This window comes from Crocodylus siamensis, chromosome 1, assembly GCF_052110815.1.
Source record: "Crocodylus siamensis isolate JL-2025a chromosome 1, ASM5211081v1, whole genome shotgun sequence".
NCBI classification, from domain to species: domain Eukaryota; kingdom Metazoa; phylum Chordata; order Crocodylia; family Crocodylidae; genus Crocodylus; species Crocodylus siamensis.
The window spans coordinates 159,647,308-159,670,711 of NC_143395.1; the positions used below are offsets into that span (position 1 = coordinate 159,647,308).

The window sequence follows — 23,404 nt, forward strand, 5'->3', positions numbered from 1 at the left end:
CACGCTTTCTCCTTCAGGCCAACAGACCCTGGGCTTCTGCCATTTCCCTGCTTCATTGCATGTTCTATGTTTGTCTGGTGCAGCCACAAAGTCTGAAACGTCACTATTGCATCCCCGGATTCTGCAGGGACAGGGGAGGGGGTGCACATCTTACTCCCCTTCAGTTACCGCAGCCCAAGCATTACTTAATCCGTGGCAGGAAAGGAACATCCCATCTTCCCTGACACTGCAGCACTAAGAGGCTGCCATACAGGCTGCCATACAAAGAGACAGCCCCATGACTTGCTCCCAGGAACTGTGACAATGCAAGCAATGTGCCAAAGGTTTTGAACTGCTTTCACTAAATGAGTGCCAGCCAACAATATTGGTGCTAATACCATAGTCTGGGCACAGTGGGGGCTGATTCTCCTCTCACTGGAGCTCAAAAGTCAGGCAGGACTCTATGGAAATACACCAAGTGAGATATCCCCATAGCAGGGGTGTCCAACCTTTTTGATTGTGGGGCCGGATCACAAACTTTAATCACCCAGTGGGCTGGCAAACCATATTCAAAGACCTCATCGGAAGTGGTATTACATCAGGAAGTGATGTCATGTGACCTTTGACACCAATGAAGTACAGGAAGTGACAATGAAATGGGTCTGGTAATGTGCCTAGGGAAGTTGTGGTTTTCAGAAAGTATGTATGTTTGGTATGGTTTAGGAACAGGACATCATTTTTCTGTGCAGGGGGCTGGACTAGATTAGGGCTGCCCAGCTGACTACCTGCAGGCCACGTGGCACTGTATGGCTGAGGATGGGGGTCTGCATGCTGCTGGAGCAGCCCATGCAGTGAAGGGATCCTAGGGGCCCACCCCCACACGTGCAGCCTGTGCAACACATGCTGGTGTTATCTGGGGCCCACAGCCTCACCAGATCTGAACAGCCCTGGACTACCTTATCCTTGAGATCCTTTACTAACTTGATCATGGTCATTGTGGTTAATTAAATAGAAATTGTAGGCATATACTGCAGAGATGTGGAAAAGATCTCAAGGATCCCCTCACTGCACGGGCTGCTCCAGCAGCATGCAGACCCCCCCATCCTCAACCATACAGGCTACATTAGCAGAACCTGAACCACCAAGATGGTGGCTGGAGGTACAGCGCCTCTGGGCCGGGCTCCTCCTGCCTCCCACCCAGCCCGGCTTCGGCAATCACACACCCCGCAGCCCTGGCCCGGCCCCGAGGCGCCCCCAGCTCTGCGCAGGAACTTATCTCGTGCCTCCATCCACCACGCATGCGGCAGGGCGCAGGCCATGCTGCAACTCCCCCAGCCATGTGCCGGGGGCAAGGGGCAGAGCCAGAGAAGAAGCTGCACACGCTGTCCCCAGCTCATCTAATCAGGCGCAGCTGGGACAGCCCCACACCGTACAGCCCTTGGGGCAGTGGCGGCAGGACCCGGCTCATTGATGAGCCCGGCCCCGCCGGGGTAAGCACCTCCCATCCCCTCACTGCCGGCTGGGGCCCATGGGCCAGCCCTGCCCGCCTCACCTTGCCACGGCAGTGGCAGTGCCACCACGGGCCAGATAAAATAGCTTGGTGGGCCACATGGCAGCCCGTGGGCCATATGTTGGACAAGCCTGCCCTATAGACTGCTCACTTTTTCCATGATATTCCTAAATAGCTACATTTGGACTCAGTCCGTGTGAAGCATTACTGTTACAAAGCTGAAGGACTATTTACACTGAATCTTTCATTCTAAACAAGTCCTCTCCTCTCCCCTTCCCCATGCTGAAAAAAATCACTTTTCAGACAAGTTTCCATAGATTAAACATTTATTTTCTTGTAAACAGAGAAAACTCTCTTCCAGGAAGAAAGAAAAAGGATATGCAACATTTCAGACTATTTTGCTCCCTTGTAACACAGACAAAGGTATATATTTTGCTCTTATAAAATGTTTAAATATTTAAACAATATTACTGAAGTATCCCCTCACACACATATGACATGCAGCAGCCTCGTTAAGTGAGCATTTATTCATAGTTTTCTCCTGCCTCCTCCCATCTTGTTTCCCATTTTCCTTTTCAACCAGAAGAGCTTTCAACTGAAAAAAAATCTCTTTCAATAAAGGCCTCTGCCCATCTTGACAGTAAGGATCAAGTCAAATCACAAGACTGCAGGGGGAAATCAGACCTAGAGCTGCATGTGTGGTGGTGTTTGCAGGGAGGGTGGCATGATGTCAAGCTCAGGTATTCAGACAGGAGGACAGAAGGGAACTTTCTAGTGAATAAAAGATTTGAGACCGCAGTACATTCATATAGGATCTTATCTGATCTGTCCCTCCACCATTTCCAACACAATCTCCCAACACAAATAATTCTTACTGATCCATCTCTCCAAGTCCATAGCAATATTTCTACTGACAGGAAGACAGATTTCCAAAGAAATTAGTGCCACTTGATACAAGCTGTGTCAAAATCCCATGTTCTGACTTGTCAGCACATAACTATTCACAGTGGGAAATAGAAGAATGGAAGATGATGTTGCCAATGAAACTGTGAAATTCTGAATTGGTTCATTCAACAGAACCCCTCATCAGGCATCAGTTAAAAGATAAGATGAGAGCTTTTTCCATGACCAAGTTGTCAGCGCACCAATTCTAGCACACACCACAATCTCACTATAATCTATAATCTTAGGTCCAGGGACTAAGAGATGTGGACTGCATAAATGTCTAGTAAAATCTTGTTTGGCTCCTCAAAAGAGCACATTGTCTGTATGCAACTTACTAAGCTCGATTTGAAATGTCACTATTTTGAGCATGATAAATGTCACTGTAAATCTCAGGAATGTTCTGAGGGAATTACTTGACTGGAATTTAAAGCTTCCATCTGTACAAAAGAAAGCATCACCAAATGTACAAATGTCAAAAGACACTTAGTATAACAGGGTGGGAAAAAAAAAGGTAAAAGACTTTACCTTGCCATCATTTTAAAATGTACAAGCTATCCTGATGCATTTCTAATCTCTCTGCATAAACAACTCTCAAAAAGGGAATCAATATCACATCTCTCTTATGCTATGGTTACATAGTAGAATCAATAGAGGGTGAATTTCCACAGTATTTAAATGTACTTCAAGCACTCAGGCTTGGCCTGCTGCAAAGTGTACATTATGTGGGGAATGGGTGTGGAAGGGAAACAAAATACAAGAGCATAATTAAAAAGTAAGACAGGAGCATCTGTACTTCACCAGCATAAAGAAAGCATTGAAGACTAAAGATTGAGAGCTTCTATTAAAGCCCTGGAGAAAGGAAGATACTCTGCAGCCCCAAGGAGTGGTTAAGCCTTCCTTCTTGAGCCAGTTACAAGACTTGAAAGCCATTCAGTGATCAAGGCACCCACCACTCTCTCAGATGCATGTGCCTGCATTATGTCACAGGGCTCTTCGATGAGATAATTTGGTAAAGTTCCCAAAGTGCATAAACCAAACAGAACAATATTCAGAGTTCAGAGCAAGGTACAGGCTCCCAAAAGGCTGGACCCTGTACCCCGGCCCAATAAGAGTGACCCTTCACGCAATTAGTTTAGCTAAAGAGATCAAAGGGACTGCCATTTCACTCCAGCTTAACAATCCATCTAGTAGAATATTCTGCTTTTGACTCTTGCCCTTACCAAGTGCCACTGTCAAAGCACCTACTCAGGAGATAGAAATTTCCTAACTACAACAGTAAGTAGTTGGTTTATGCCTTAAAGCATGAAACTTTTATTCTAGTGTAATCATCTATGTCCTTGTTCATATAAGGTGTATTTGATTGCTTTTTCTTGTCACTCCAGAATGAAGATCTTCCAGCACTTCACTAGCTGTCTTTGCTCTCATCTCCCCACTCCATTCAGCAACAATCCCACACAGTAGTGATATTTTACACTTACACAATACTTTTCAAAGGATCACAGTGCCTTCTGGGTATTAATCAACCCCCGCACAACCACTGAGAGGTAAATATTATTTTTCCCTACTAGAAAGAAACTTTAAAATTGGAGTTGGCAGGTTTTTAACCTGTCCCTGAAACCAAAGGCCACACTGTCTTAGACATATTCAGAGAAAAAAATTCTGCCTTGTTTCTATGTCTGTATAATGAAATTAAAAACAATGAGAAAAAAAAAGAATGAGAGTCAGGCCTATTATATGGACAAACAAAATACCGTGCCTGGAGCTCATCCTTTCAAAAGATAAACTTGCAATCATAAGGACAAATACAAGGCTCACTGAACCTCCCAGTAGGTTAGAGGTAAACGGCCAGTTTAAACCATTGCTCATGCTAAACTCATGTTCTTTCTGGCTTTTGGGGGGAAAAAAAAAAAAGGAGAGACTCAGTGAATCCAGCTAAAGGCTCAGAGTTGAACATCAGCTGTAGCTTTCACAGAACAAAAATAATTGTCATCAGTCAGCTGCATGACAAAAAGGCACTAAAATAGAAGTTATTTCAAATTAAGGTGTCAAGATAGGAACTTCACACAGGAAAACTCAGCTGGGTTAATATCACCACATACAATTCCAATGGAATGAAGGAACTGCTCCAGAAAGTGCGATCGGTCCTGGCTCCACTCAGATAATCCCCACATCTGCATGCATCTTGACATAACAGTTCTCATTAATAACCAGTGCTCACGTGGCAACCCACCCCACCTCCCAGTGTCTTTTGGTGACACCACCCATTTTGCAGGTTGAGTGGATGGGTCCCATGTGAGTTCTCTAGGGCAGGGATGGAGCACAGAGCCCAAGGGAGAAAGGAATCATGTGTAGACAAGTAATGTGCACTACAGGCTGAACATCACAGGGGGATTTTACACAGCACACCTGCTCATCCCTTTATCTATCCCCATGGGACCAGGCACCCTCTAGGCTCACAGAATGTCCCACTAGCAGGTCTCTAAAGAGAAGCCCCCTTCATCTCCTTCACATTTTCTTCATCTTCTTCTTGCAGCGCTGGTTGAAGACAGGAGAGGATCCCATTAGGCTGTCAGGGGAATGAGACCCATAACTGCTCTCAGAGCCATTGGGACTCTGTGGCATCCCAGCTTCACTCATGCCAGACATGGGCTCCTCAAAGACATCACTGCTCAGGACCCCATGGCCATGAACATTGCCCTCCTCACTTTCCTGTGGCTCCATTTTCACCTGGGCCAAGTTCCACAGAGGGGAAGCATTCACCTCAGCACCTGGAAAGAGAGAGCACCTATTAGTCGCAGGATAAGAACTCCATGAAAATGGATGTATGGATCCAAACAGGATAAATTAGAGAAACCCAAGGGCAAAGTAACCCCTAGAGCTGGGCTATTCCTTCTAGAAAAAGGCTAGCTATGAAATAAAAAATTGAAACATTTTTAAATAATAGTACATACCATGATGGCCTCTCTTGGAAAAGGACCCACTGCCCCCTAAAAGCAATCCTCCAACGAACTTCCCAAGGGGAAGGGCCAATTTAAATGGGCTCCAACGACCTCCAAGACCTCTGCAACAACAGCTACTGCCAGGAGCACAAGGAGGTTTGTCAAGATGGCCTGGCTCTCCATGGAACCAGGACTTTGGGAGCAGTATAGGTACACCACACAGTGATGACTTTACAGCATCAGGACCCCTAAATTGTCAGAAATTGGACTGTGGGCTGTTTTATGAGAGAAATATAGCACATGGGAGAATAACTGAAGAGAAAGGTTAGGTAAATGCACAGTCCTTAAAAGGCACCTTCAGTCTCCCAGCACTGGGATGTCAAATTCGCAAGTGACTGACAGACTTTTCACCTTCTTGCACCAGACACCCATCACTTCCTTCAGCAATGTGGAGTGAAACCTTGTGATCTAACAAGAATCCCCTCACCTGTGCACAGTGCAGGCACCCAAGAGAGAAAGGGCCCATTGTCTGTACCTGTGGGGCTGGCGTGTAGTTTATTTTAAAGAAATTAATCATTTTGGGGTTACAAGCTGGAGAGAACCTGTACTAAAAGGAAGCAAAAGTGTCAGTGAGCCCTGGGTCATGTTTTCAGGGAAAAGTAAGTAGTCCAGGAATTTGGAGGGAATTTTCAGTGTCTGCTTAAAAAAAAAAACAGAAAACAGATCCATTAAAACCATTCAGATGTCCTAAGTGCTGCTCACCCATGGAACCACGTGATCTTATGGCAACCTCCATCCTCTCTTCTACTCCAAACTCCTAACATTTATTAACCCAACTTTTTGCATCTTCTTGTTCTGCACAGCATTTTGCTCAGTTGAGCTGGGTTGGGACTTTTTGGCATTACTTCAATACAAACGAATACAATCATGATTTCTGCCCAAAACTTCAACAAAGAACTCTTCTAGAGAAGTCTGTGAAAGCTGGATGAATGGCCCGAACCTCTGCTTACCCTTTCTCATTTTATGCCTTTTCTTTCAGTTGTACCTTGAATTAGGCAGAAGGGCTACAACACAATTCACAGAGAAGCCCTGGCTTGACCCAAAGCAAAAAGTATCCAATGACATGCACAAAAACTTACCTTATAGAAAATGGTCATGAGATAAGGAACCTTCCACTACTTGGTCAGCAGTTCAAGCCTAGCTCATTATCACTGGATAGTTGTTCAGTGGCTGACCCTAAAGGAATTTACGGGCTCTTAGTTCAGGCCTCAGTGGCTAAGTGTCCACACTGCACTCCACTGCATTCATTAAAAAGCAGTCGGTAATATTATGTCTAGTCATAGACTGGCATGCATCTTGGGTTGTCTTGAGGACCTTCTATGTCAACTTATATCTATGTATTTTTATGCAGCACCAGGCAATTTTGTTCTAATTTATTTTTGCCCCAAGAGGGGTAATTATAGATTTTGTTATTTCTGCATATTATTTAAAAAAATAAAACCAAAAAAAATCCCACTACCATAACTTACTAATTGAGTCCCTTGTTGCAAGTCTCAGCATAACAGCAAAGGATTGAATGGAAACTGAAATCTTTCCTCTTTCTGAAATTTGATCTCTCTAGGTCAGGGTTAAATTCCCATAAAAAATAAAAGACATATTTGGCAAACAAGGCAGCTCTTGTGAGATTTCCAAACATAGTGTGTAGACTCGAGAGACTTGGCTCCTGTTTGAAAAAGCAGCTGAGCTTCTGGGTGATGAGCCAAACCTTTTGTAATCCCATTACTGTGATTACACAAAGAAAAATCTTCCACTAATATCACCATGGCATCTGTACTGCAAGCTTTCTACTTGTGGTGTAGTCAACAGACCCTACCACAGCTGCTGAGCCCAGGACGGGCTTTAGAAAACCCAGTGGGATGAGAGGAGGCTGCACAGCTTAGAAGACAGAAACTAAGAACTACAGGGCCTGGCGGTGTCCAAAAAGCTGCAGTAAAGACTCCCATTAGATTATTTACAAGTGAATATACTCTTGTCAGCTGTGAGAGACACATCATTATCAACATGCTATCCGTCCTGTAGATTTAAGGTTACAATCCCAGTCTAAACAATGGTCAGGGCAGAAAGACATATTTAGGGTTTACTTCTTTCATCAATTACTCCTAAATCACTAATGCCTATTCCCTTTAGTTCTTGACATCTGTCATTGAGAGCATCGCTATTAACCAACAATAAGCCTTGCTTATTGGCAATTTTGTCTTCAAAGCTTTAACTTCAAGCACTCTTCAAATAATCTAATCCTCAAGATATGCCACTGGGTAGAAAAACAGTACCTCAAATTTTGCCTCAGCCTCCCCATCTGCAAAGACAGTAAGTGATTTGCCCTTGCCCTCAATAATGTGCACGGTCAGAATCTTGACTAGAATGGAATTGCTCCTGACACCTTGCTCTGTACTACTGGATGCTGTTTCCCCCACTAACGGCCTCATTCTTATCTTCAGGATGCTCTGAATCCCAGTTCCAGCCTGTTCCTCTTCCCTCCTCTGGTATTCTACACTCAACACTGCCCAGCTTCACAGTGGGACTTCTTACAGCAATGAGGTTTCCAAAGGCCCCTGTAAAGTGAACAGGGATTTGCAGGAAGGAACAGAGCACTTGTATTCTTAATTAGAAAACATCAATCCAATATCAGAGAGGCACAAGGCGTTTAATATACAGCTAGCATGCTAACCTCTTGGTCTCAAGTGGTAGACGCTAATACCAAGCTTTTCAGATGAATCATTCGCATCTCCACATGGGCCAACAGAGGCCTGCTTATTCCCTCCCCCACAAAAATAAAAGCCCTTCACATTTCAGAGGCACCGCAGACAACAATAAAAGCTTCCAACCAAACGTCAGTGGGATTTTCGTTTTCTAAAACCCAGCAGAGTGTGTTATTCTTTACATAACTAATAGACTCAGAGGCCTAGTCTCCCCTCAATACACACGTAACTTGGATTAAGGTTAATTGTAGAACAGACCTCATAGCTTTTAACTGGATTTCTAAGTGAAACATTTATTACTGCAGGGAACAGCAGGAGTTTAGTAGGTTGTAAATAAGACTCACAACACACCTTCTTTTGAGAGGGATGAAGGGGAGTGTTGCCATTTTCCAGGGAATCTGGAGGTGGTAAATGGTGCCAAGTCAGTATGTAGAGAGTGTGAAACTTAGGTGTACGTACAAAACAGATACAACACAGGCCACTGCACTGGGGAGACTGCCCACGTTGCCCACAAATGCCGACCTGGAGGATGACTTCTATGAGCAAGAAGGGTTCAGCCTCCAAGGCCAAATCAATCCTAGTGGTTTTGGGATGTGGACGTTGATCCACTAGAACAAGAGACTCAACAGGCCACATCACATGAGTGAATGAAGAGTCTTCAGAAAGGTAAGGTTCATCAGCAGTGCAGGCCAGGTTCAACTCTACAAGCAAGGTCCATGTCTCATTGTTAATTCCTTCACGAATTTAGCTGCTATCATTATCTGGTTCATGAAACTGTTCCTGTACCAAAGACTGCATCCATAATTTTTCAATTATATAAACCTCTGCCCACAAGCTATCTGATAGGCCTGATTCATATAGTTCAGTGCAGAACCTCAATGAAAACTAACAAACTAGAGGCAGCGCCACTAGTGTGTTGTCAAAGGAAACTAAACAAGCCTGAACTTGTCCAGCAACAGGTGTCCCCATTTTGAGTTACTCTTGGACCAGCTCCAAGCACCTCATGGCAACTGCAGAATTTCTGTGCTGTTTGTTCAGGGAAAAGGAAGTGGAAGTGTACTCCTCTCATAAGGAAAATCAACTGGATTTTCTAACCACTTATTCACTGGGAATTAGAATAAAGAGCAGCAGCTTCTGCTTCACAGAAAAATCTCTTTCACTTCAACCCACATACTAGGATGGTGGAAGAAAGCTACCTTTATCCAAACAAGGTACTACAGTATTTCATGCTAGTAGTAAGCACTTTAGCAGTATTATTGCAGCCACAGTACTCAGTCTGTTATTGGAGAGTATCACACAATGTCATGGCTTGCACAGATGTCATGCCAATGCTTTTTGGTACCCATGTAGAACATTTTCTTTTATAGAACCAGAACAAAGGCTGCTATCATTAAAGTAACATTATGGTATACTGTTGAGGTATTTCACTATTTCTAGAGAATATTCCTATATTATTTTATAGGGCCAATCTTTAGCACTCCACTACCTACTACATTTCCTCCTTGTTTTGCATCCAGTGTTGTTTGTCCAAGATTTTACATGAACCTCACTAATGCTCTTTATTATAATATGGCTCTTTATTGTAACATGGAACTTTACTCTCTCACTGTACCCACCCTTCTCCCCCCACCCCAAATCCCCTCATCAGCTGTGGTTTTGTTAAAGCAACTGAAATGAGGTTATTTGGGAAAGCTAAAGGACTGACGATAGACAGCCTCCTACCTGAAGTCTGCGGGGATGCTTCCACTTCCAGGTTAGCAGAAAAACGCTCGCTCTGAGCGCCAAGAACTCCCACTGGCAAAGACTGGTCACCAGATGCCAGATCTCCCTCTAGCTCCTCACTTATGGGGAAGGTGATATCACTGACTAGCTCCTCCTTAATCTTCACAGGTTTTGTGTCTTCTGCTGCCTTTTCAGGGTTGACAATCTTCTCATACTCTTCCGAGAGCTGCTTGCTAACCTGCCAGGAATTGTTGGAAAGATAAAGAAAGGGCGGTTTTCAGATATAGCAGTGAAGGCAGCCATGATGCAATGTCCCCAGTCTCCAACAGACTATTCATTACTGTTCAGAGGAACAGTATACATCAGTATAGTAAACATCAATGATACGCCATGATAACATTACAGCCTTCCAGAACTCCTCTCCTCTCTTATCAAAGGGTTTTAACAGGTGAATGAGTGAAGCCTCTCAAAGATGTAACCTGACTGCTAAACATCGAGCCCTTTTATTTCACACATGGAGCCCAGAAGTCAAATTCACTCTAGTCAAAGTGCACAGCACCAAATAAGAGTCCAGGTGTGTCCTGCATCCCACTTCTTGGGTTAAAAAAACAAACAAACAAAAAAAAACCCAAACACACACCACTCCTGGGCTGTTTGTCAGCATTTGCAACTACAGTTTACACAACCTAGCTATCTTCCACTCAATAGCAAAAAAGTGCAGTGACGTTTTTTTCTGCAGCATACTGAATGAATATAGGGAGGAAATTCAGCAGCGAAATTTCACGCCCTAGACACTTAGGTCTTTTTCAATCATAGGCAATCAATAAAGCATGTTTCACAGTCTTCACAGTCTCTTGCTCCTAATGCATATGCTTGCCTGTATCACGTAGTTTTATATCATTCAGCAAATCTTGCTCAGGAGAGTCCACTTGCTGGAATAACAGTGGCTGTTACAAGGATGCACAGAGGTGTGCTGAGAGAGCTATTTTTAAACAAAATCTATTTTCTGGTCTAGACATATGCCAGAAAAGCAGAGGAAACTGTAGGTCAGGCATGTAGGACCCTGAGCCCAAACAGAGGAACACCATGGAAGAGGGATGAAGGTTACTGCAATATGAGAATGAGCTGTACTGGCACAGTTAGGCAGGAAACACAGAACTCAGACAGCAGGGGATGTGGTAGGAACAGAAAAAAAATCTATTTTAATTAATATAATCAGGATACCAGACAAGGTGTTTTTTTGCATTCATGCTCATGATTTTCATGCTACACATAAGTGCAGATGGCTCTAATCTACACAAACCGTTTAGGCCACAGGGTCCAGGCAGAGAGACAGAAGGAGTGCTGCTGCAAGATCAGTGAGTGGGCAAATACCATAATAATGAGTAAAGTATAAATCCCTAGAAAGATTAGTTGAGGTAGATTTTGCTTCAGGTCATGTAGATTTTGCTTCAGGTCATGGACTAGCTACTTTACATAGGGTACAAGTCTCTCTCTTCTTGCTAAACGAAGATAGAATTCCCAGGTCCTCCGCACCCCTGGCACCTGCATGAGCCCACAAAAGAGACAATGTGTCTCTGTTGCTGAAACAATATGCTGGTGTTTAAGTATAGAAAATGTGGTTGAAGGAAATCCTATTCCCTGCAGTTATTGCATATACATGAACAGCAACTTCCATTCCAAAGAGCTTTAACAAATCAGAAACTGTTTCTCTCACCAGTGAAATGCAGCCACCTCTAAAGTGGAAAGCAGCAGCTGTTTAATAGCTCATAGCAACGCTACTCTGTGGTGTATTCCCAAAAGACTGTTTCCTGCACAGCTTTAACAAACCACACCAGCCCACAAGCTGCACATTAAAATGAGTTTTATTTGCTTGCTCACTAGTTTATTTAGAATACAGCTAAATATCACAACGCCCTGCAGCAACAGAAATCGTGTTGATTAATCTCCCCTGACTTTTTCCTTCTGCCCAGTGATTTTGCTTTCCTTACACAGGGACTGTTCCACACTGGGTCACACTGAACACAGATTAACTTGAGTTACTTTGATTAATACCAGGTGCTTTACTACTATGCGCATGCACATGTGCGTTCCCCTCCACACCAACATGCACAGGGTAACTGCCACTCGCTTCAGATAAAACACCTCACAAATAAGACAACCCACTGCAGCTATGGGATTGTTTCCATAAGTGGATAAAAGACCAGGTAAATCAGGGACCTGGTATTTGATGGGATTTAACCACAAGTTCTCTAGATGAATGGAGTCTCTCATCTCATCATTTCCTTTTCAAACAACAGATTCTTTCAGTACTGAGTACACACTGTGAGCTGCTGGGGGAAAAAACAGATGATGAAAATGTAAAAGATTCCCAAGGTCTTTCTTCCTTCAGCTCCTGGCTCAAACTGGCCCCACTCTTCTGGACAAAGATGCAGCACACACCATGGCCATCAACATCCCTTCCAAGTTGGCACGGGGGCCGGCAGTTCAAGAGCAAGGGACTTTCTCTCCAAAAAGTTAAGTATGCCCCCACCCTAGGCCTTTACTGTTCCACAAAGAAAACCTGTCATAGGTTCCCTGGCTTCCTGAAGCTAGATGGTCTAGCTGGATCATAACTTCCTGAGCTAGACAGTTCTCCATAGCAATGGGAGCTAACCTTTTGGCACACGTGCCACAAGCAAGCCCTGCACCTTCCCCAAGTAACACTGATCCCTTCAGTAATACCAACTGTCATGAAAACACTGCAAGAGTCACGATTTCTAAGTCAAAATAACTCTGACTCACAGTCTCACGATCAAACCCTCAAATCTCCAGAGCTTCCCAGCTGGTAAGTCTGTGAATGGGAAGGGGCTGGGAGGAAGGGAAAGGACAGGGAGGGCAGGGGGCAGATTGAGGCCCCTCAGTGAGGGAGGAAGTGGGGCAGGAGCAGGGGCTAGGGTGAATGGGGAAGAGGTGCAGGGGTGGGGCATAGCTCCCCACAGCAGTGCACACCCAAGGGAGGCATGGGGGGCATGTTCCTATCATGGGGCAGAGGTGGGCTGCCCGCTGTGTGCTCGGGGCTCTGCGCCCTGCTGCCTTTGCCCCAGCTCAGCCGCACAACACCAGCATGCTTCCTGCTCCCAGGTGGGCAGCAATGGTATTGCGCGGCTGGGCTCCTGGGGCAAAGGCATCAGGGCACAGAGCCCAAAGCGGGAAGCCCACCACTATTCTATGGAGGGATACGTGCCTCCCCCAAGAGTGTGCCCCCCCACACACCTCTAGACAACCCACCTCAGCCTCAGGGCCCAATTCACCCTAGTCCCTGCTCCTGCCACACTCCCTCCCTCAACATGGGAGGCTCAAACTTCCCTCCTACCCCTTCCCCTCCACTTACAAGCTGGGTGCTCTCTGTGTCTGCTCCTCACTCCCAAGCCACAGCCCCTGCCAGCCCTGCTTGCTGCCTCTCACTCCTGACCCACAGTACCCCACCTCCTGCCAGGGTGTGCGCGGACCCTCCCTCCCTGGGCTCCAAACTGCCCCCCCCCCACACATACACACACAGCGCCCCCATACCTTCACAAATAATCCCTTCACACACACTTCAAAAATAGAATCTCATGATTTACACGCCAATCTCTTGATTTTTAAATAGTTCATCTCATTATTTTGGCACGATGTGGTTAGCAATACTGTTCCTCTCCTCTGCCCAAACTGATGCTCTGCTTTTTACACCTTCTGTGGTCCCTGCCCAACCTCCTCTAATTTCTGCTGCCTACCCTGTGCTCCTGTCTGATCTCCTGCTCTGCTTTCTGTCATATCTGCCCTGCTGCTGTGTTGCCTATCCCTTTCTTGATCTGCAGCATGCCACACACAGAGGCTGCCCATGCCACTTGTGCTGCAGATTGGCCATCCCTGCTCTATAAGAACAAGCAACTGCCCTGGAAGCATATTTCTTAAGGCGGTGGATCCTCTATTTCTCTCCTCACCTGCAGCATGTAGCTGTGGTAATCTTTAATACGGTGCTGCCAGAACTTCTGCAGAGAGAGCACACTGCCAATGCCCACTTCATGAAACACCTGTTCCATGACATCCGGGAAAGGGGTGTGGCCAAGCCTCGCCTCGCGATCTACAGCAAAGCGCAACAGCTTGGTAAACTTCAAACAATATTCATGAGCAATGTCTGTCAGGGTCTCCAGGACACTCTCATTGGCGCATTCAAACCCTGTATGTGCAAGGATGGTGGCCATTGACTGGTAGAGAAGTTGCCGGCAGGAGGTCCAACTCAGCTCAGTTACGGGTTCCCCTTTCCCTCTAAGGACAGAGAAGATAAACTTAAGTTAGGTCTTCACACACCTCAGAAAACTGAAGAGGAAGAAACAATTATTATACATACAATCTCTCATTATTAATCAAAGGTGACCTGAAAAAGAGAAGCTATTGATTTGAAGTCCTTCACGGCTTTTCTGTTGTAAACAAAAGAGACCCAAAAGGTTTTTAACAGCTTATTTTTCTTCCCTTAGAAATCAGGAATGCCACATCTTGTCTTCCTTTTTTATGCTGAAAGATTCCTTGGATGATTTAAAAATGTGGCCTGTGGGGCTCTCTCAGGCTTTAATTGAATCCCTTCATACCAAGAGCTTTCTCCCAGAGGTTTGAATTAAAACAGATGCTTGACACATACCAAAAGGAGTTTTAAATAACCTGAATGCAAAGCACTTGTCCTCTCAATGAATCACATTTCACTTCCTTGTTATCACTGATGTCATAGACCTGCCAGCTATGCAGTCCTGCACAGAGGCTTCCAGAACAGACAAGACATGAATCGGTAATGTTAAAAAAAAACAAAAAACAGAACGTATACAAACTTTAAGGCAAAAGCAGCAAAAAGGTGCATGTCCATTTTCCCCTCTTTTGCAGGTCACATTTATCTACTGCCTCTGGTGCAGTAGAAAAGCCAAGAGAAACAGTCCAATTTCCAATATAAGTTGCCAACAAAGAAGCATGGTAGGAGAAATAGTCTGTCTTAAAACAGGGGTTCTCAGCCCAGCCCAGGTGTAGTGAACCTTCTGCCTTTGCTGAGGGGGGAGCAGAAGATTCCTGGTTACACTCTAGATAGATAGGAAGTGATGGGCCTAGCAGTCCCAGGATGAACAGGACTTACTAGCTTTGTCTTACAATATTTAATACATTATTTGTTAATGTGCAAGTCACAGAAGTTTTCACAGAGGCAGCTTAGCCTCTGTGAGAATTTCACAAAGTCTAGGAAATATCTGAGGAGGAATATAAAATAGAGGAAAGTAAGAGCGTCATCTAAGACAATTTAAAATTCAAGCTTAAAATGCAGTTTATGACCCGTCTTCCATTTCCTTCCCATTATACAACCTGATTGCCAATTTCCCCACCTCTAATTCAAATACTCTTATCACCCTGTCTTTCCAAAAATTAGCCCTGTTGCAATTTTACAAATATTTGCTAACCACTTAGGGTCTTAAAGTAAAAAACATGCACTGGTGTCTCTACCACACAACATATCATCACAAACCAGTATCTTTCAGTTTCAGATAAGCAAAATGGGACATGAAGCCCTACCACACTAACCTATAGGATGAACTATATAAAAAACCTCTTCACCACACCAACAAATGACAAGTGCTTCAGAGGAAGAGATGGAGGAAGCACCTATTGTTGCTTTCAGTATCAACATCTTTCTGCGGCCATCTCAAGGACTTTATTGTTCAGAGCAATCAATTCAGCACCTTTCACTAGCGTGAAAACCATTTAAATAGAAAAAAAATAAAGAAAAAATCATAGCACAGTAAAAACCTCAGATCAGGGCATTACCTGGAGGATTAAAAATAGGCATGTGGATCTCAGATCATCAACTCCTCCCAGTAATGAAATCTTTAGGAAACAATTCAATAAAAAAATCAAGATGCAACTTACGTTGTCAACTTTGGAATGGAGACAGCAGGCACTCTGATAAATTAACTGAAAAATCAGCAGTTTCCCTGTAGCCCAAGGGTCATCCATGCTGTTTCATACTCTTTTTTACTGAAGCAGTCAGCCTTCAATGGCTCCCTGAGAGCCTCCCATATCTTCGGTGCTACAGAACTAGCTCTCCACTTTCACCAGCAATTGAAGAAAAACACACTCATAAAAAATGATTCTTTCTTTACAACACATATAGAAGGACACAGGTAGGTGTCCCCTAAAAATATGATCCCTAGAAATCATCACTGGTGTAAGAATTTACTTTACTTACGCTGGACCATTTACCCAAACCACTCGGCGAGCTTAAACTAATAGACTAGGCAAAGAAATCTCTATGCCCACCCAGAACAAGCAGCAACCTCTAGGGTGAAGCACTGCTATTGTATAAAAATAAAGAGCAGCACTCAGAAACACAGCGAAAGATTATCCCTATTCAAAACTTCTAAAAAGAATCTTAATACCCAATAATAACATGCATATCTACCCTGCCTTCCATCTTAATACCCAAACCCAAATGTAGCCAGAACCCCAGGTGAAAAGACCACAATCATTTTGAAATCTTATCAATTATCAAGAAAGAGAAAGGGGGATGCACTTCAACTGTTAGACCTACGTCTATGTTCCCTTTCTAACTTCTGTACTTTCCATTTCTTTTTAAGTTAAAGTTTCTCCTTTGTGAAAGACCCCCACAAACAGGGAAAGATCATCAACAAATGTATCATATGGGGGACAATAGTGACTTTACTAAAAATCAAATGCTGCCAACTACAAATGGACTGAAGAAAAAATTCTGCTCTTCATCTTCTCCGAGTTATCTCAGATGATCTGGTTTCAGACTGAAGAACATAATTAATAAGAAACCTGGTTTTATACTTCAACCAAGATTTGATGTCCCCAAGTCACAGCCCTTGTGAACAGCTTACCGCTATATCAGAGGATATCAAGGACTCGGCGAACAACTGTTCACCAGGGCACACTTGGGGAAAACCAAGAGTAATGGCCACAAACTCCTGTATAACCGTTTCAGGCTTAACACTAAGAAAAACGTCTTCACAGTTAGGGTGTCCACACTGTGGAATAAACTCCCTCCAGAGGTGGCACAATCACCTACCCTGGAAATCTTCAAGGAGACTGGGTGTTCACCTCGCTGGGGTCACCCAGCACTGGACCCAATGATCTTGCGAGGTCCCTTCCAGCCCCTTACAATTTTACAATCTATAAAAAACACTAGCTCTACTGACTGAGAGCACGATACCCATTTCCTTTAGTAGCTATGTCTCCCATCCAGATACAAACCTAATCTGAGCTTGCTTTCCATACATGTCACATGAATGTGGTGAATAAACAAGCCTGCACCCCTAAATTTAGTTGCCAGCGGTGACCAAGTCCTAGATCTGCAATCAGGTTCAGTAGATGTGTGTATAGATCTGGAGGTAAAGAATAAGATTTTCTCTGAGGAAATGGATGTAAGGCACTGTCATGATTGCCACAAATATCCTGGGACACTGGCCTATTTGTCACTAATAACCCTGTTCTTGAATTACCTATCTACATAAAGGCCTATATACATTTCTACTTTTTTGTGGATCGCTGTTACAGAAGGGATAACTATTTACTCAATCCAACAAGTCAGAAACTAAAATGCAAGCTTTTCCCAGGCCCCAAAGGGCCTGTAGTTTACAAAACATTGTATCAGAGCACAGTGACAAACCTGCCAACTCAGCCCAATCAAATGGAGCCTTCAGGGTTACGGAGGTTGCAGGCATCTTGAAATGGCACATTTTCTGTGTCATCAGTTAGCACGACACGATGCCATCCATCAAATGCCCCTACCTGAAACAGTCAGAAGCATGCGTGTATGAGTTCCTTTCTAGCAAAGTCTTTTCATTTAAAGGAAAGGAAACTGTGTGGCCCATTCCCTATTAAATTAGCATGTGAAGGTCAAGGTGTTTGGGCCAAATGAATGTGCGGAGTAACAACAGTGACTCATGTAAAATAGCACATTGAAATGATAGACTTTCCCACAAGTGTGTTGTGAGCTCACAGCAGATCTAGAGAAAAGATATTGCTTTCTCATGAGCACTTCAATTTTATGAAACATTATACTGTCAAGCTGAATTTCTACCAAATGAGGTGCAAAAATTCCATCACTTGACAGGCATTCCCCCTCCTTATGTGATTACATAAAAGGACAAGACTAAAAAAACAAGGTTAAGTTAGTTACAAAGTGTGCTACAGAACACAGCACACAATGATTCAACAGAGAAAAAAATGGGTTTTCCTAGGAAGCTCTTCTCCCTCCCCACAGTCCTTCTCAATTAGCTCCATTGTTTTGGACTTGCCCATGGAAGGTTCTTCAGGTACCTCCAGTAACTCCCACAAGCAGTGTTGACTTAACTCTGGGAAAACTGTCTGGTTCCCTGATGGATAACTGAAAACTGTCCAGAGGTAGATATAAAAACTAGTCCAACTGAGGAAGGTAGCTTCCTTCTAATCTCTACCACCAGAATCCTTCTTGATCATCAGCACATTCCCACAGGGAAGCTTGCCTCTGTACTTTAAAACCAAACCATTCCTAACCATTAGCTGGCATTCCCAACTTGAACCATCTACTCAATGCCACATCCCTACCCTATCCAGAAACAGCAACTGAACTGGAAGTGCAAAGTTCATACCTATAACAGGCTAGGGAGGGAAATGGCATCAATCCAGACAGACCTGCAGCAGCAAACCAGAGAGGGGGAGAAGAGCAGCAGCATTTGGGATGTTTAGGTGGGATGAGGGGAAGGGGAGGGAAATTAAGGGGGTACATTGAGTTTCTTTTAAGCTGATTCCATAGCATGGAAAGAGAAAGCCACAAAAGCCATGTAATGCTTGATATCTCCAGTTCAAAGATCATAAATTTAACATACGTTATCAAAACTTAAATGTTAGGGCTTTATGGCACAGTTTTCATTTCAATAATAAAAACCTCTTAATTTTTGTATAACTACATGTAAGCACCCCTTTCTAGAAGTGTAATAGTGCAAAAAGGGGATTGGATTAGTTCAGTCATCAGTATGGCTTAATACCATCTCTCTGGCACCTAAATTATTTTTACCATTGTCTTTATATCTTTGTGTAGTGAAAAAGACAGGGCTGACAACTCTTCCAATTATGCTCTACCTAGGAATGCAGCTGCTATTCTTAGTCATATGAGCACCTTAACATCACAGGGATTTTCTCTGTTCTGAACTAGAACAGAACGAAGCTCATGCTTTATTGATCTATTCCTCTCCTGGAAAGCTTTAAGTCTGTTTGGTTCATCAGACAAGCAATTCAACCGCTTTTTGTAGCACATTCCGAACTCTACCGCAGCCTATTACAACCCCCACTCTGTAACCCATACAATTTATGCTCTGTTAAGTTTTCATAATCTGATCCTTAAACTCCCCCTGGTGGAGATCATTAAATAATGTCCCCCTGCTCTTCCTATCCACTACAGTCAGTGGGGTGGGGGGTAAAAAGGACTTTGGTCAAGATGTCTGTAGGTCTGAATCCTGTTGAGGCTTGGATGTTAGTACTATAAATAGTATTAATAACTCAATTCCTTTTCAAGATGATACAGATACAGCCCTTTTTCTAAGACAAAGTATAATCTGATCAAAAATATGTCAAAGTTGTATAACAGAAACTTGAATAAACCCAAAAGCTTATGTGCTAAATTAGAAAGAATTTGTTATGTGAATCACATGCTAAGTTAAACAAGTTGCAAATTACTCTCACTTGAAGCTCTCTGTGGTTTTGGAGTCTGAGAAGAGATGCCCTACAAGAATCAACAGGGCAAAGATATTAATGACATCTCGTGCTACACCACACAATTAAGATCTGGATTTCTGACGCAGCTGGGAACTTGAGCTACTCTGACCATCCACTCTGCCCCTGCCTCTAGAATGGAGATAAAATGCCTCTTCCATGAGGGCATCAAGGGACTTAATTAAATTTCTTAAGATCCATAAAGTTCCCCTGAGAGCTTCAGGCATCAGGTACTAATGCTGCCATCTCAACTAATACTACCATCTCAGCTTGGTGCTATAAATGGCTAAAAGGCTGACTGATATGGGAAATCCAGCATTACAGTCCACGTTACAGATAGGAAGCCACAGCACATGGAAGCAAAATGCCCTGCACCTTGCTCACAGAAAAATGGAGTTTAATTTATTTTTTCTACTGTGACAGTCTTCCCCTCTAACAAGCCCTCCAATTGGAGAGCTGCCCACAGGAACCCAGATTCAAAATATACTGGTCTGGCTGAAGCACAGATTGAAACCACAGTAACACCAGGGCAGACAAGGTTCTTTGGGTAAATCCTGTATCTTTTATGAGACCAACTCAAACTGTTGGAAAATTCTTCTTTGCAAGCTTTTTTCCAGCTTCTTTGCAAGGATTTTTCCAAGTATTTGAGTTGGTCTACGAAATATCAAGTTTACCCAAAGACCCACGTCTGCCTACATCCTTAAATCAACAAGGCTACAACCTATACCACAATACCTCCAACACACCTATAGAAGTCACTCTCTGGGTCGCTGTGCCTCAGCTGAAATGGCAGTTTGGGGATTTTGGTATCCAGAGGAAGCAAGTCATCGGGGAGAGGTGGAGAAGCAGGACAGGAGGGCAGAGGTTCACTGTCTTCAGTTTTGATGCCCTCAACTTGCTGCTGGTTCTGGGCCTGGGCCATGGTGATGAGGCTGCGTAGCCGCCGGTTGTGCTGGATGAGCTGGATGGTGTGAATGGTGAGGCTGCAGGGCTCCGACGGGATGTCCAGCATGGTGGTGGGTCTGGGTTTGTTTGCCGAGGGCTGATGCAACGGAGGATCTTGGACTTCCACTGTGCGAAACTCACGCTGAAGCAAATCAAAAGAGCTGCGGTTGGCCTGACTGGCCGAGACGGGGATTTCACCCCAGTAGCGCAGCATCTTCGTACAAATGAGGTATGCAGAGATAGCGACAGAGAGAGGCTACCGAGCAGCGTGCCACATCCCTTGGGTGCAAACCCCAAACCGCAGGGGGCTGGCCGCTGAGAGGGAGCCACTAGAGTGAGGAAGCTCGTGCCACCCTGACACCAAGACCAAAGAAAAAGCCCTTGCTTCAGGCAACGCTCAAGCCACACTGGTCTTCAAAGCGTTCTTACAGCCGGGGACCCAGGCGTCCCTCACTGCCCTACAGAAAGAGAGAGATGCCGGTGGTGAGGTAGGAGGTGCTACCGTTTTTCTCTCCTAAAAAAAAAGGGGGGGGAGAATCTGAGCCAGCAAAGCAGAAACCCAGCCGGCTCCTAGGTGACACAGCTCTGGGTGAGAAAAAGCCAATGGCGGTGGCCAGGATGCAGGTGTGAGCCCTCGTGGGACCCACAGCCTGTTGCACCCAGTGCTGGGGTGGGGGAAGGGAGCCAGTAGAGGGCGGTGGCAGGTCAGGAGTTCCACCCCTCCCCCACCAGCGCCTTCTGAGTGAAAGACAAGTGACGTCACCACCGAACACTCACGCCGCTGGTCAACAGCCCATGCCGCGCTCCCACCCGGAAGCCAGTGACTCCCCTGCCACCCGGAAGTCGGTGATCTCCGCGACCCGGAAGGCTTCCCCCCCGCGCGTCCCTTCGAAGAGGGTCCCCTAGGGCCCGGCGGCGCCTGTGGGAGCTGCTCAGCCCCGCCCCGTTGCCGAGGCCCCTTGTCGGGCCGGGGGCAATGTCAGGACCGGGGCGGCTGCCGGGGCCGGGGCCGGGGCCGTGGCCGGGCCGTTGAGGCGGCTGTGCGGGCGGAACCCGAGCGGCTGGGCCAGTGGCGCGGCGGGGCGTGTTTGCAGACGGACGTAGCGACATGGCGGAGGAGGAGGAGGCCCGGGAGGACTTCAAGACGCCAGGGCCGCCCGCGCTCGCGCCCCCCCAGCCGGGGCCGGCGCCGGGGCCGGGGCTGGCGGCAGAGTACGAGGAGCCGGCGTGGGGTGGGCAGCCGCCGGCGGGCGCAGGCTACGCGTTGGAGGCGGTGCGAGGCGGTGTGGCGCTGGGCGCGGCGCTGCGGCTGGCGGGGCGCAGCTGGTGGGCCGTGGGGCGGCTGCCGGGCTGTGCCCTGGCCCTCGCGCACCCATCCGTGTCGCGGCGCCACGCCGTGCTGCAGTACCGCACCGCCGGGCCCGCCTCCGCGCGCGGCTTCTACGTTTGCGACCTGGGCAGCGCGCACGGCACCTTCCTCAACCGCCGCCGCCTGCCGCCGCGCGCCTACTGTCGCTTGCACGTCGGACACTGCCTGCGCTTCGGCGCCAGCTCCCGCCTCTTTGTGCTGCAGGTGCGTGCCCGGTGGGGGGCAGGGGTGCGGGGGCTTGACGGGCCCTCCCACGGTGCCAGGCCTTAAGTGTGAAACTATCTTATGAGACACTCCAAACGCCCGTGATTTCTGACCAGCTGTTGCAGGTGGAAAACAAACCAGTAAATAAAAAAGCATGCGAGTAAGCATTGTTCTTACTTACTTGATATTGCTCACTTCAGTGTTGCCATCTCATGAGTTTTGGCATTGGTCATAAAGTCTACGCTTCGGGAATGCTAAAGACTCAGCTCTTTCATATCTGTGTTTGTATATATACATATGTTATATGTGTAGACTTATCTTTAGGTATAGCGGAGAGCGAAAGATAGGTGTGTGTGTGTGTGTATATATATCTCTGTCTTTCAGTAGGTCTCTGTGTACACACAGGTACACCTCGCTTAATGTCATCCTGGTTAACGTTGTTTCATTATTACGTTGCTGATCTATTAGAGAACATATTTGTTTAAAGTAGCACAGTGTTCGGTTATAAGGTTGTTTGACTTCTGCCTGCTAGGAGATAACTACTGTGACATAATTGGATTAGTTTACCATCATTTCGCTTGAAGTTGCATTTTTCAAGAACATAACTACAACATTAAACAAGAAGTAGCTCTGTGTGTGTGTGTGTGTGTGTGTAGACATGCTAGGCAATTACCCTTCAAGAATGATTGGCAGGGGGGAAGCAGGCAGGGATGGAGCCCCATGCCTCACCACGGCCGGGCCCACTCCCCACTTCCCTCCTGCTGCTTGGGGTCTAGGCCCACTCCGCATAGCAGGGGGGAGGGGAGGAGCAGGCCCAGGCTCAATGCAGGGGAGGAATGGGCCCATGAATGAGGAGAAAGCCAGGCTGTTGCAGCTGGGGCAGAGTAGTGGGCCTGGGCCAACCCGATGGCAGTGGGGGAACAGGAGGAGTGTGCTCGGGGCCCACACAGGGGAGGGTGGTGTGGGAGAGGAGTGGGCCCGGGCCTTAGACCCAGAGGAGGCTCACTTCTCCCCTCCCTGCACCACTGTCAAATCAGGCCATGTCCGGCTTGTCATCCCCCTCCCCCACAAGCTTAGTCCTCCATCCCCCTCCCCCACATCAGACTTGGGCCCAGTCCTCCCCTCCCTCCATAACCACATTGGGCCTGCTCCTCCCCCCACCCCTGCCACGTGGGCCTGCAGGCAGCGAGGACAGTAGGGGGAAAGGGCAGGCTGCGCTGGTGGCTACGTCCCCCTGCAGCATCCCAACCCCACTCCCCCCACACTG

At 46.0% G+C, this 23,404-nt stretch overlaps 2 protein-coding genes across 4 annotated transcripts in view; one reads left to right on the top strand and one right to left on the bottom strand.

Moving 5' to 3' along the window:
- Positions 1–1,803: 1,803 nt before the first annotated feature.
- On the bottom strand, positions 1,804–21,419 carry SUPT7L (SPT7 like, STAGA complex subunit gamma). Its single transcript, XM_090046893.1, has 5 exons — positions 21,342–21,419; positions 20,366–21,022; positions 13,820–14,144; positions 9,855–10,092; positions 1,804–5,202 (listed from the first exon to the last, which is right to left on the bottom strand). The coding sequence occupies exons 2-5, from the start codon at positions 20,776–20,778 to the stop codon at positions 4,940–4,942; spliced, it is 1,239 nt and encodes a 412-aa protein (XP_089903019.1). The 5' UTR covers positions 20,779–21,022; positions 21,342–21,419; the 3' UTR covers positions 1,804–4,939.
- Positions 21,420–21,527: 108 nt separating this feature from the next.
- SLC4A1AP (solute carrier family 4 member 1 adaptor protein) overlaps positions 21,528–23,404 on the top strand; it is a 33,307-nt gene continuing 31,430 nt past the window's right edge. For all 3 annotated transcript variants that reach the window (XR_016442297.1, XR_016442298.1, XM_090046875.1), the window contains exon 1: positions 21,528–22,137. Coding sequence is in view for 1 of the 3 variants with exons in the window: in XM_090046875.1 (XP_089903001.1) it covers positions 21,673–22,137 (465 nt within the window). In the remaining 2 variants the exon portion in view is untranslated. The remainder of the gene's footprint in view (positions 22,138–23,404) is intronic.

What these genes read in the sequence shown, in the direction of transcription:
- SUPT7L (XM_090046893.1), bottom strand. Translation starts at nt 20,778, where the DNA reads ATGCTGCGCTACTGGGGTGAAATCCCCGTCTCGGCCAGTCAGGCCAAC. An exon ending in CCAGAGAGTGACTTCTATAG is followed by an intron (nt 14,145 to 20,365) that starts GTGTGTTGGAGG and finishes CTCTGTCCTTAG; the next exon opens with AGGGAAAGGGGAACCCGTAA. An exon ending in ACCACAGCTACATGCTGCAG is followed by an intron (nt 10,093 to 13,819) that starts GTGAGGAGAGAA and finishes AATTCCTGGCAG; the next exon opens with GTTAGCAAGCAGCTCTCGGA.